We start from the raw sequence: 15,041 nt of genomic DNA, 5'->3' as shown, positions 1-15,041 counted from the left end.
TTTAAGAGCTTTTATAGAAATCCAAGGTTAAACACATAAATATTACAATTTTATGGGATGTAATTTCATAATTAATTATTTTACAGGAATAGGTAAAACTTATAGTATCTAAAATTCATAGACAAACAAAAATACAATTAAATGCAGAAATACGTAAATCTCACAGTATTGGCAGTTTTATAATTAATTACAAAAATATCAATTTTTCACATAATGATTTTACCAGAAATGACATCACTTATACATAAATTTCACAGTGTCTAAAAGTCATAATACTAGGCAGAAATTTTATTTTTAATAATTTACAATGTCTAAATTTCTAATAAACAAAAATAATAATTTTAACAGAAAAAAAATTATACCATATGCTCCTAAAATTACAGTATAAAATGGGTGAACAGACTATTTTTCAGGATAATGAGATCATTTACCTATAATATTTGAGAGGGAACTTTCGGTAAAATTCGGCTAGAGAGAAGGAGTTCACTGCGTTCTTTAATTCACAAAGAGGGCTCAACGTTACTGAGAGGGAGGGGCGTAAGAGAGAGTGTTTTTGCAGAGAGAATCCAACTTGTTCTCCTCTTTTAAAAACAAAAAAAAAGTATTATAATATATTATTAACCCACCTCATACATGAGGTGTTTAGAAGGTGTTACATTAACACTTAAAGCCCACGTCCCTAGAGGACGTGGCACAAGAAACAAAAGGTGAAGGTAAAAAGAGCAAAAAAAAAAAAAAATGATGGTCCCTAAGGACCAAATTATTTGTATGGACCATCAAAGGTAAAAGATTTTTTGTATTTTATTTTTATTTTTATATATTTTTTAAGTTTAGGATTGTTACAACGTCTATAGAATTGGTAGTTGAAGGCAGGTTCATCGTTTCGCTCCGACTCTGTGTTGGACACTATTACATGTCATTCTCCATAAAAAGCCTCACAATTTGGATCTATCATTGTAGATTCTTCTTCGTTTAGGGTATGCTATCGCTGGCCTCCTTTGCCTAGCAATAGCTCTGTAACCCTCTCCATCATGTTGTTTCTTTCCTTGTGCAGTTGGATCAGATCGGCTTCCCTATGGATAAGACCTTCATGACTAGCCATCGCAATCTCGAGCTGTCTTTGAACTATGCTATGATACCACTTGATGCAGGAAGGAAAAGTGGGAAATTGAATCCCTTTTCCTGAATTTTAAACAAGTAAAATGAATGATAATGGAGACAAAAGATGGTTGTAAATCAAGCCAAGAGAATAACTTTCTTGTTTATTTTCTATAACATATCCCGAAATGGCATCCAATTTTGTATAAACCTATGGTATCCTAAATTAACTTGAAACCCAAGTAAAACAATTTAAGATTCTAAAATACCCCTAAATAATACGAAAATTCTAAAATTACCCTTATGAACAGTAATGCATGAACAAATCTATGAATAGTTGCGCATGAACAATACCTATAAACAATAACTGTGAACATTACCATGAATAGTAAATAAAAAATATTTAAAAACCCTAGAATTCAAGAAAAACTGAAAATCCTAAAAATCAACTCTAAAACTAAAATCAAAATATACATCATTTAAAATTGAAAATTTAATTGAGATTAACCATCTTCAGCTTACCATGTTTTGATGAAAAGGCACCTTAAGATCTTCCATATGCTCATTATCATGCCAAACTAAGCTTAATACCTCCTTTAAGCCTTATCAAAAGTTTATCACCTTAACCATCAAATGTGAAATTGGGTGAATTGTGATGTGACATTAATTGCATTCAAAAGTACAAGAAAACATTTCTCAAAGTTTGTGTAAAGAAATGACATATACCTAACCTCTTGAATTTACTTTAACGACTATGGTTGATTGTTGCCTACTTTCTATGGCTAAGAATGATCGTGACTTTCTGTGTGAAAAGCGAAATGTTTTTCAAAATACAATTCATAACTTGCTTAAGATAAACTGCACCTCAAACTTACTATATACTGATGAAGAGACATCTTAACCAATCTTATAGAGATATATTTCAAATTTGGTTGAGATTGGCTCTACTTCAACTTACCAAATTTCGATAAAGAGACACCTTAAGATATTCCACATGCCTATAATCATGTCAAACTAAGTTTAATATCTCCCTTAAGTTGTATCAAAATATTATCTTTCGTACAAAACTATCACAATCACTTTAACCATCAAATGTGAAAATGGGTGATTGAGACATGACATTGATTGTATTCAAACTTACAAGAACTTTGTGCAAATAAATTACATGCACCTAGCCACTTGAATTTACTTTAATGGCTATGGTTGATAGTTGCCTACTTTTAATGGCTAAGAGTGATCATAACCTTTTGTGTGAAAAGTAAAGAGTCTTCCAGTATACAATTCATAACTTGCTTAAGATAAACTCTACATCAACTTACTATATTTACTGATGAAGAGACATCTTAACCAGTCTTATAGGGAAATATTCCAAATTTGATTGAGACCGACTCCAGTTCAACTTACCATATTTTGATAAAGAGATACCTTAAGATCTTCCATATTCAAACAAAGCTTAATATCTCCCTTTTATCAATAATTTATCTTTCGTGCAAAATTGTTGCAATCACCTTAACCATCAAATGTGTAAATGGATAATTGAGACTTGACATTGATTGTATTCAAAATTACAAGAAACCTTGTGCAAAAAAATGACATGCACCTAACCACTTGGATTTACTTTAATGGCTATGGTTAATTGAGACATGACATTGATTGTATTCAAAATTACAAGAAACCTTGTGCAAAAAAATGAGATGCACCTAACCACTTGGATTTACTTTAATGGCTATGGTTGATTATTGCATACTTTTAATGGCTAATAGTGATCTTGACTTTTTGTGTGAACTGTAAAGCAACTTACAATATACAATTCATAACTTGCTTAAGATAAACTCCACCTCAACTTCCTATATAATGATGAAGAGACATCTTATTGTATACTTTGTTATCATATTTGAGAGAGAGAGAGAGAGAGGGGCGTGGCGGTCTATGGCATCAGTCGCTATCATATATATTTATACTATACTACATTATTATAAGCTAGAATTAAAGGATAGACACCAAGAACAAAAGGAGACCCTATATTTGAGAGAATTTAGAGCAAGTGACTCTTAAAAAAGTAGAAATTGTAGGATATAGGTGAAAAAAAGAGGGCATGAGATAGAGAGAACAATACATATGATTTTTCAAGATGGTAGAGAGACTTTAGGATAAAAGAGAGAGAATTTGTGAGATAGATGTGGCATGAGGTAGAAAGAGAAAGAAAGACAATCTTTGAGGGAAGAGATGAGAGATTTCAGGATAGGTTGATAAAGAGACATCTTAAAGACTTATAGACAAATATTCCGAATTTGCTGGCTGCACTTCAACTAAATGAAGAGACACCTTAATACCTCCATCAAGCCTTATAAAAAAGAAAACTCTTTAACGGTAAAAAAAAAGAAAAAAGAAAATCCTACACTGAAGAGATAAGTCTTTGAAGTTCAAAAAATAAAATCCAGGTAAGTCCCATCTCCTACCGAATCCATGATCTCTCTTATCGTATCCTACACATGCTCTTGACAAAAGAGTTATTAACCGCTATTTCTCTCTTAGTAAGATATTATCCTAAATATTTTTGTGTTCAATGACACAATTCCTACTCTTTCTTACCTACAAGAATTCATGTATCAGTATCTTACTTTTTTGTCTGTCCAATTCACCCTTTTCTTTATCTTAATTTGGATAGCTCTTTAAAAATGATGATAAAATAATACAACTTCTTATCCTATAAATTTATAGAGAAGAAATCAAGGATTTTGTACATGGTGCACATGCACATGCACTCTCTCATACATAGAAAAGTATTTTCCCATCTCTATCCTCCTTTCTCTCGCAAAACCTGTAAATAAATGAACCCCAAATGCCATAAACTACATTGCCGGCATAGCAACAAAAACGCATCCCTAAACCATTAAATAACTCGAGCCTTGACATGAATATCAATTCCATTTGTCTTAGCCCGCAAAAATGACATTGAATTGGACACTTCGAATACCCTGTAACAGAATTATCAGTACTCAGTTTTACCCTTGAAATTCCTATGATTTTTTTTATAATGCTCACTGTTTTGGTTATCATCCTTATCACCCATATCCTGAATGAGCGGGATTTGTTTTGTAGTAGCGCACCATCACCAGAGGGGACAGGTTCAGGGACCAGCACTGCTCGGCTGATGCATTTGCCATGGCATGGGATCCAAAGCACCAGTACGCGCCCCAACAGCTTCCCCATCTTCTTTTCTATAGAACAAAATAAAGAACATGAGAGGGAGCGAGAGATCTGCAACAAAAAGACTGCATATGATGTTTATCTACCCAAGTGATGCTTCACTGTCCCTGCAACAGATTATCAAACCCTTGCTTGCTCAGCATTTGGAACCAAGAACAGGGGTATTTTGAGCGTTTTTTACAAAATTGTTGAGGAAGTACTTGAATGACAATCTTTTTAAGTAACTTTGTTGATAAATTGATTGACTTGACCACCTCAATGATTTTTTTAGGTGGTTTGACCATTCGAATGATATTTTTTCTTTATTTAATGTACTTGAGTAATCACAGCAAGATACAGGTGACCCATCATTTTCTCATTGTCTAATATCAACAAAACTTTGTAGTACACCACATATAAACCCAGAACAGATTCATACGGTTAATGTTCAACTTGAGAGCCTCATTTTATCAGCAAGTCTCAAGGACTTAAAAGAACATAGGAAGTTTTGATTCACAGAATTTCTCTTTTTTTTCAGCTGGTTTTCATGAATAAACATTCTGGAAGAGTACCCAAATTTGTTCGTATATGACTATTATGCCCATTTGAGCACTGGATGATCCTGAAAAGGAGAGCAGTTTGAGTGGTTGAAAACTCGCCCTGGATGATCCTGAAAAGGAGAGCAGTTTGAGTGGTTGAAAACTCCAAAGTATTTAAGAGTCTTGGATGCCTTTGAGACTTAAGCCAAGTCCAAGTTCCGAATCTTCAGCAATTATATGCTATTAAAGTAGCAACTGGAGACAATTTAAGTTAGAGAAAAACTAAGGATATCTAAAATGAAGCATTTCCCAGAGGAATCAACCCAACATATTGAATTGGACCAATCACTTCTACAAAGAATAAGGAGAGGATCAGTTGGATAGTTGTCATAGGAGTACATAAGAGGGGAACCTTAGTAGGAAGACTTGACGAGCCACTTCAGGATCCTCTGCAAGTCTTAAGAATTTGGTGGTACCACGAAGTCGATGTACTAAAACGGACTCAATTATTGCAATAGAACAAATTCAATGGAAATAAGGGCTCATTAAGCATTGAAAGAAACTGGATTATTGGACATGATGTCATAGTGTGATTCCTGACTCTTTAAGTATGGGTCAATTCAAGAGAGAGAGGCAGGGAAGAGTCCTGGACATGCACAGATGATTTTCAATGAAATATTTTAGGTTATAAGCAAGATGGATGTATGAAACTAAGGATCCCCTACCCAATTTAGTAGTAATATTTGGTGAATTTTCTGCGAAAGGGCAGATACTAAAGCAATACCTTGCCAACCATATTACTACTTTGTCATCATCAAGAAATAAATTCAATCCGTAAACAAAAAAACTCACACGCACACATATATATAGATCTGTGCATGTGGGCCCGATAACAGAATTTTTTCTAGATATCTAATTCACAAAAATGACCAACACAATCCTAACTGATAAATTTTGGCAAAACATCCTTTGGTTTTGGCTGCTAATCTAGAATAACCCTATAAAATACGCAAAAATGAAATTAAAAAAAACTAAACCAATAGTTAGATATCTCCATTGTCCAAAATGTTTTTAGAAAAATACAGAACGGGCACAGACACCCCTAACTATAGGATGGAATTTCACTATTTCCAAATACAAACAAATTGAGCCTGCTGTAAGAATGCTACCAATAAGGACATATACAAATCCAAATTTGCTTCTTTTTCTTGCTCTCTTTAATTTTCAAGAAGGCAAAGCAGTCATTTCCAAAATACACAGGCATTTTAGGCCTTCCACTACATATAGAAAAAATTCCCCATCTGATATTTTTCAACCTATTTCTACTAAAAGGGGAAGCATACTAATTTACACAAATAAGAAGAGGGGTTATATAGTCAAACAAATTTGGAACACAGAACAATAATACCTAAGAAAAGGAGTCTTTCATTTATGAAAGCATACATCCAAGCAAATACATGCATATATGGATACATACAAGTAGATAGACTGCACACGTTTACATGCATAGATGCTCATAGGAAGGTTTGCTTATATATGTATCTAAGAACTCATTAATCTACATTTGCACGTAGGAAAGCATGTACGTACATGTGTGTACATAACATAACATGGATTCAGGATTTCACTTGTGCATCTCGGTATGTATGTATATAAATTATAGATATGTAAAACATAGAAATATAAATGAGAAAAGGAAAAATTAGCAGTTACAATAGCGGAAGCAGCAGCATTTACAATCTCAACACTGTTATTACCATTATTCCACATATTTCCACCTAGAAAATTCCTAAATTCTCGAAACACTAAAACACTGTAAATCTCACTCTATAAAAGAAAAAACCAGATAGGAAAAACAACCAAACGTCCAGTTCAATCAATATCTTCACAATAAGCACAATCCAGCAACCCTATATTAACAAGTCCTCAGCAAACTCCACTAAAAAAGCTACAACCATTGATAAATGGAGTGGAACTAGGATTAGAATACCCCAGATCCAGGAAATCATACGAATTCTCAAAACAAAAAGAGAAATTAAAAGAAACGGGGGAGAATTAGGGCATCAGGACTGGTAAAGGAAAAGGCAAGGGTTATCAAAGGAGCATCAAAAAGGAGAAAAGGTTAAATAGCTTAAACCATTGAATATAAGTAAATTTTTGCATGAGGGTATCTTTTCTGCTTAAAGTGTGTAGTTCCTATGTCTCCTACCTTTGTTTAATTTAGATTTGATTATCTATCTTCCTATATAGCCGACCCCAATTAATTGGGAAAAGGCTATGATGATGATGAGTCTATATTCCTAAAAAAATGACATACCCAAATATTTCTTTTTTCCACTATTGGGATATTTATCCATTTTTTCAACGTTCCTCATAAATTGCCAATCCAAATAGGAGATCCGCAATTTTCAAAACTCCAAATCCACCTTGGGAAAACTCCGATCCATTATTATAGCTGACAACAATTAACCCATGGACAAAGCCCCAAATCCACCTTTGTTCAACCAAAACTTCTGCCATTATCTCGCAAATTTACTGCTAGTTTTAAAACAACAAAGAAAACAATAGGTAGAATTTACATGGAAGAAGAAAAAAAAGGGGACTCATATTCACCCCTTATGAGAGGCAACCCTATAGCAATAACTATAATTGTAGAGGGAAGCCCAAATCTTAAGTGGGACCAAAAGGAGAGGTTGTAGCCAAACAGTTGAGAGCGCCTAGCTTGCTCGCAAACGATCACGTTGGCGGCAGATCCGAACAATGTGAGGTTCCCCGCTACCGTGCTCACCCAAGCCAGGATGAGCCATGCACGTGTTTCGCTCCCTCCAGAGATTGAGGCCGCCGATGCAGCCATACGAGAGCCGAGGAGGAGAACTGAGGCCATGTATTTTAAGAGAGAGTTAGGGATGTGAAGTAGCTATTACATTACTGATAATGAAAATAAAGTTTAATTGAATGGAACACTTTCATTAAGGCCGCAGCGAATGGGAGTTTAGGCCAATGTAGTAACCTCATAGAGAGGTTAATATTGAGAGAGAGATGATTTTGGTAATGCCATGGTCACAAGAGTTATCACCATCCCATAAATTGATTGGTTGGTGATGGAGGGAGAGTGGGTACCACCAAACACCTCATTAATTCATTGGCATCCCACTCTCAATCCTCTAAAACTGTTTGGAAAGATGATTATCCTTGTGACATAATGTTAATATGATCATATAGATTATATACTATATCTTCCCATGTATAAGGCATATCATAAGTAAAGGTGCTTCGTTTTTTGTGCATGATAGAGAGGAAGACATTATCTTTTGGGCATTCACTAGGAATAACTCCAAAATACCATGTCTCTAATGATAAAATGAGTACTAAACATGGCTGGTATTTTTAGTCCCTTGGATGCACTACAAGAGGCAGTGATTTGAAAACAAGAATAGGAGTCCCACTCACTTCCCAAGAAAATTGAGCGAGATTGTCGATTCCAATCCATCTTACTTGATCTGGGAGAATTAGACAATTCCAGGTTCCTTGAGCTAGAATCACAGACCTTCACTATTTTGCAAGAAAACCACATCACACAATTCTAAAGCTTGCACCTACAAATGTGCTATATGTTTTAAATCACTAGGTCTTCTCCAATCATGCACCACCTCAGTGGTCTTTTTTTTTTTTTATTTACCCAAAAAAGTGGGGATTTTATTATTGACAATATCCTAAGGCGATACAACTTAGGCATGAGAACATCCAGAACACTTACGGAGTAAACTTGCTCCATTCCCTGATGAAATCTTGTGAAATTGCATCATTCTTTTCTAAGTGTAAACTACAGTATACGCTCCACATGGTTCTTTTTACAATATATGAATACTTTGAACTGATCTTTATGATTTTAAATGGCAATAATTTAATAGTCCATGCAACGAGATTTGAGGACATACATGTCTTGGCCCCATTTGTTATATGAAAAATGAAGCTCTGAAGTGTATGCTAGCCATCTTCCTTTTCATGATATAAATAAAAAAAGCTTCTAACAAAGAGGCTGCTCATGTAGGAAAGTTTTGGGGTTCAGTAGCACTAAACTTGGTCTGACTTGCAAGAACAAATTTAGCTGGAAAATAGTGAAAAATAAGTCTAAAGCATCATTAAATTTATAAAAAGTAAAAATAAAGATGCTAAAAGCATCATTCTCAACAATACCAATGCAGTTCAACCAGTAAAAACTTCATGTAGAGGAAACAATGGCGAACAGACCCCAGCCAAAAGAGAATTGTCATTCCTTTCCATTTTGAAAACTGAACTAAAAATCAAATAAAGATTCATCCAAAATGTAAATTTTCACATAATATTCTTTGGCATAATAAGGACTCATCATGAATTTCTCTTTGAAGTTGAGGAATATTGATGTATCTCAATGAATATAACAGACACGGCAGTATATCAATGTCCAGTGGACATAAAAAAATGTAGTCCACTGAATTCGTGACTGTCCTATAAACGATGGATGGTGATGGAGAAAGAGTGGGATCCAACATTGTGATCGTGTCATGTTCTTGTGGGTCCAGCTCTATTTCCATGGCTATCCATCATTACAATGGACTGTCATGGGCCCTATGGACTATGGTTTCCCATAGTTCCTGGGAGCATAATAATATACATTTCCTAAAGGAAAGGCTTAAAAAGATGGACAGAGACTAACCTGTGGGAACATTCGAAGTGACGTTAGAGAGCACGACAATTACTACAGCAAGAACTGCGACCCCACCAATGCTATCTATCCTTGCATGAGGCTCCATGACATCCCAAAAAGCACCAGGAATTCCAGTATTGTCAAACCCATTAACAGTGATGAACATGCCACAAAAGAACACCAAAAGGGAATAGGAAACCTGGCTTGGGACATCATAAGAACCCAGTCAAGATATGTGAAGCTTCTCTTACTAAGCATCAATCAGAACAATTCAACTAAAATATTGAACAGATAAATTCCAAAGGATATTGTGAGGCAAATTAAGATGGAGACAACCTAAAGTAAGGTTTGGGCTATGGAAAACCATGGTGATATAGTCCATTGGAGACTCATAACTGCTTGATGAAGAGAGGGACACACCATAACAAATTTCTTTTGGGTGGATGCTCAAATTTCAGAACTAAAATTCAGGGCATCTCATAAAATATCTGGAACTTTGTGAGAAACTGAAATTTTGTCAAGAAGGTGCTTCTCACTTGAGAAATTTGCATATAACAATAATATCTGGAAACAATAAGGTGGGAGAGCTGCTTTCCAATTTCTGGTAATGTTTACGATTTTTATAGTATAAGAAAACAGAAGGAACCATAACCATTATTTATTTCCAATATTCAATCAAGAAACATGCCATCTTTATTGGAACAAATGAAAAAAATGAAAACTTAAAATTATGACTTGAAAAAGGAAAATAAAATTTGTTTACTTTATAAGGCCCAAAGAATTCAACTGTCTTGCAATGCAAAAATGCAAAAATTCAACAAGAAAGCTTGTGATCATCATAGAACTAGAAGAAGGGATGAAACTCTAACCCATACATATTGAAGGCAGTAAAGGAAAATAAATTTTATATACCTAAGAGATGAATTCAAGTCTCCTGCAGGGAAAATTGCAAATAATCAAGTAAAAATCCGCAATATTTATATACACAGAAGCAAAGATAAAAAAAAAATAAATGGGGGTGGAGATCATAGATACATTCGCAGGATTAGGATATCTAAAATGAAAGAAGCGTAGAGAAATTTGAAGATAGAAAAGGCTTTGGGACCACATGGTATCCCAATAGAGGTTTGGAAGTGCAAGAGGGAGATTGGCATTTGTTGGCTGACCAAGCCATTCAACAAGGTATTGAAAACAAAGAAAATGCCAAACAAATGGAGAAAAAGTACTATGATACCTATTTACAAAAAAGAGACATACAGAATTGTACGAACTATCAAAGGATCAAACTTATAAGCCACACTATGAAGCTGTAGGACAGAGTATTTGAACAACGATTAAGGCATGGAACGAGCATTATCAGGAAATTAGTTCAGTTTTATACCAGGGAGGTCAACAATTGATATCATTTTCTTCCTTAGGCAACTGATTGAGAAGTTTAAGGAAAAGGGAAAAGACCTCCACATGTTATTTAATGATTTCAAGATAGCATGCAAAAGGGTACCAAGAGATTTAATTTGGTGGGTATTGGAAAAGAAAGGAGTCTCCAGAGGCTATATTGACATATTGAGAGATATATACAAGGGAGCACTCGCTAGTGTGAGGATAACTAGTGAAGATACAAGTGAGGTTTTAGTGATGATAGACCTACATCAAGGGTTAGCCTTGAGCGCATATCTCTTTATTTTGGTTATGGACGAGTTGATTAGACAACTAAGAGGTGAGGTACCATGATGTATATGTTTTGCGAATAACATAGTTTTGATTGATGAGACTAAAGGTAGCATCAACGTAAAGTCAGAATTTTGGCGGGATGATCTAAGATCTAAAGGTTTTAAAATTAGTCGGACTAAGATAGAATATACGAAATTCAAGATTTGCAAATGTAGTAATTATAAGAGTTAAAACGAGGAACTAGTTAAGATTGATGGCTACGCAATACATAAAAAAGATTGTTTTCGATATCTTCAATCGATAATTTAGAAGAATGGGGAGATTGAAGAAGATGTCACACATAGAATAAGTTGGGCAGCCGAAGTGGATATATGCATTTGGAGTCGGCCTACTAATAAAACAGAAGGGGAAGTTTTATAGGTAACTATAAGGCCAGCCATGCTTTATGGGATGGAATGTCAGGTGGTCAAGAAATAACATATGTATAAAATGAGTGTAGCAAAATGATGATGTTAAGATAGATGAATGGTAGGAAAAGGAAAGATCGAATTCAGAATGAATAAATTCAAGAGAACATAAGTGGGGCTTCAATGATGATAAGATGAGGGACAAATTACTTACATGGGCTGGCCATGTGCAGCGTGGACCTAATATAGCACTAGTTAGGAGTTGCGATTTGGTTTAATTAGAAAGCTCTAAAAGGGCAAATAGAAGGCTCAAAATGGCATGGATGGAAGTAGTCAGAAAAGTATGGTGACTTATGATTTACTATTGGTATGGTCCTTGATAGAGCAAAATGGCGGAACAAGATTTGTGTATCTGACCCCAAATAGTTGGGATAAGGCTGGGATGATGATGATGACAATTTACTTAAGAACAAAGAAGAGAAATTTACCTTCTCAAGACAAGGTCGAGCATCTTTGAAATCAAGAACCACAAGGGCTATAGCAGCACTGATGGCAGTCCATGACATGTTAATACCCATTACCAATGCCACGAGCATCCCAATTGTCACAAGATAAACACAAGCCATCCGAATAACCTTCTCCCATCTATCAAGAAAACCTTCTGTCTCATCAGAAGTGGAATGATCTGAGCACAACTTTCTCAAGCTATTCATCACAGTAGACGGCATAGAAGACTTTCTTGCAGGAACCCCATCTTCTTGTCCAATATGCCCCACTTGTTCCATAGTTTCAGACTCAACTCCACTCCAAATTACACATATATTATCAGTCTCACTAGCACTCATTCTACTCGTCATGATCTCAGCATCACTGACACCCATTCGATCCCTCAAACTTTCAGCAATAACCAATTCACTATTAACAGAGGGACCCTCCAACATGCTATCAAAATCTTGAGAAGTTGAAGAGGTTACATGTGACATGGTGGCTGGTGAAAATCGATGATACTTCACTGCTTCCTCAGTTATAACTTCTGAAATCGTACCTTCCTCATCCATTTCGATTGATAAAATCTTCCAAAACATAACCGAAAGAATGAGGCCATTAACAACAGTTCCAATGAGCATGGCAGGGATTATCCCTTTCAAGAAATCACCAAAAGATATGCTGCTCTGAACCGCTATGACCAAGTTTTGAGGGTTCCCAATGGGAGTTGCTGATGACCCAATATTTGCACTAGAGGCCAATGCAAGGAGGAATGGTCGAGGGGGTAGATTATTTTGTCGAGCTATCTTCAATACAAATTCAGTTAAAACTACACAGCAGGTGTCATTGGTGAACAAGGCACTGAATATAGCAGAAATCAGACAAATTCTAAGGAGAAGGTCTCTACCTCCTTTACTCTTCCAAGAAAGTAATTTGCCCAAGCATTTGAACATGTCGGCCCTCTCAAGATATACACTAAGTACCATGGTTCCAAAAAGAAAACCAAGGATTGGGAGATCAATAGCTGAATACGCCTCAGCTGGTGTTATAACTTGAAAAATAACCATTAGCATGGCTCCTAAGAGGGACCCAGCTGTCCTACCGATAGGAAGAAAGGGAACAACAGGGAAAACTGCAAGGACCCAAAACACAGAAAAAGCTATTGTACCCAAAACAACTCCTACAAGGTTTTCTAGAGCCATTTCTGAAGCAAATTAATGGTGAAGCCTTTGAAACTCTTCTACACATTTACAGGACCCGGAAATCGAAAACCAAAAGACGCTCAAATTTCTCAAAGAACAATCAAATAAAAAACTCTAGAGACCATTGAATTCCTCAAGAAGCCATCAAATCAAAGACCCATAAAAATCAAAAGGTTGGATACATAGTACAATGTACTACTATAAAGAAATCTGAGCCTAAAACCATGTTTTTCATCTATAACCAGATTGGTGAAAGAGGAGTGATATGCTTTGAACCAGTATGTGAGATCAGAATGCGCTTCAGCTTAATTATCAGGACACAGAGCTCAATTATGTGTATTCTACATTAAAGTTCATAATAGTAATATCCCAAATTCATGGGCACCAAGATAATCAAAATTCCAGCTACTTGCATTTCATTTCAAAGTTCATAAGAGCGGAATTTTTTGAAACAAAAGCACCCAAAGGAACTTTATCACATTTGCATCAGGTGAGAGAGCAGGAAAGGCAAATTACTGAAATTAAAGGACACTAAGGCCCAAATGCAAGTAATTTGAACTAGAGTGGAGATCATGAAGCAGAACGTAATAGAACAACAAGATGTGAAAGCCTAGCTCCATGTTTTTCCTACCAGATAATGAACAAAATAGCAAATTCCAGAAACCCAAATTCGATAGTTTCCATTAAAATGAAAGAGAAAAATGCAAGTTCTGAAACTCAATGACACAGAAACCCAAGCTTTCCACTGTCAAATTGGATAAAGAGCGATGCATCGATGAAGTACTCGATAACAAGAATGCAAAACCAATGTGTTCTATGCAATTGAAGAGCAGAAAGCCATAAACCTTATGAAACTCAAAACCCAAAAGAGATTCAAAGACCCAATTCTAATTTCAATCATCAAATTGGATAAACTTAACTACCCCAAAACCAAAAGAGGTTCAAAATACCCAATTCTATCTTTCTTTGTTCGGAGACAGAAACCAACTGACCTTTATAGAGAGAGCGAGAGAGAGGAAATGAATCTGGTACGCTCTGGTTCAGACATGAAAGATTTGACCCCTCCATATCTCGAGGTGAAATGTCCGTTCCGCTCTGCTTGAAAGATTTGGCATCTCCGCATCTTCTGTATTTTTATTATGAGTTCTGATGTGTGATTTGGCATCTCCATTTGTAATTACCCAGAAAAAAAAAAGAAGTGATCTATGCGCAGCGGTGGAATTACGTGCGTGGCACGCAGAGATGAGATAAGCAATTAGGTGAAAATAATAGCCTAAACATGATACAATCTCGCTTTGTAATGAGTGTTTATGGAAATAATTTCCTGAATATGCGATGTAATGGGAGATTGTGTGAAGTTAAGCGATCATATAAATACTTGCATAATTTTATTGAGGGAGAGTACGTTACATGTAATAATATTCATAATATCTAATTACAATTGTACTTATATTTATATAATAGACCCGGTTTCTACGCGGTCAAGTCCGCATATGTGGAAATGGGGCATCCTAATAAATCTATTTTTGAGATGGATTTTAATAATTAATTTTTAAGAACATGTAATCTCTATCATGGAGACCATGTATATGAATAAATACATAAATTTTAAAACCTAAAAATAATAATTTTTAGAAAGAAAACATTTGGTCCGTTAGTTTTTATTGTTTTTAGGTGGAACACCTACTTGCATCCATCTTTAAGATTGATACTTTACACTTTCCGGACCGCATATGTAGAACTGTGGTCCAGCCCGCATGAA

The 15,041-nt window shown here is 35.4% G+C and overlaps 1 protein-coding gene across 2 annotated transcripts; it reads right to left on the bottom strand.

Moving 5' to 3' along the window:
- Positions 1–3,785: 3,785 nt before the first annotated feature.
- On the bottom strand, positions 3,786–14,247 carry LOC18438347 (silicon efflux transporter LSI2). Of its 2 annotated transcripts, XM_020669977.2 has the most exons (4): positions 12,080–14,247; positions 9,523–9,712; positions 7,440–7,700; positions 3,786–4,319 (listed from the first exon to the last, which is right to left on the bottom strand). In XM_020669977.2, the coding sequence occupies exons 1-4, from the start codon at positions 13,277–13,279 to the stop codon at positions 3,868–3,870; spliced, it is 2,103 nt and encodes a 700-aa protein (XP_020525636.1). In that variant the 5' UTR covers positions 13,280–14,247; the 3' UTR covers positions 3,786–3,867. The 2 variants fall into 2 exon arrangements, with proteins under 2 accessions (XP_020525636.1, XP_020525637.1); XM_020669978.2 differs by lacking the exon at positions 7,440–7,700.
- Between the last annotated feature and the right edge of the window lie 794 nt (positions 14,248–15,041).

The sequence above is a fragment of the Amborella trichopoda genome, chromosome 8 (genome assembly GCF_054954075.1).
Source record: "Amborella trichopoda isolate Santa Cruz 75 chromosome 8, AtrichopodaSantaCruz75HAP2 v2.0, whole genome shotgun sequence".
Classification (NCBI taxonomy): Eukaryota; Viridiplantae; Streptophyta; class Magnoliopsida; order Amborellales; family Amborellaceae; genus Amborella; species Amborella trichopoda.
Note: the sequence above shows the minus strand (reverse complement) of the source record. Positions and strands in the feature narration are given on the sequence as shown.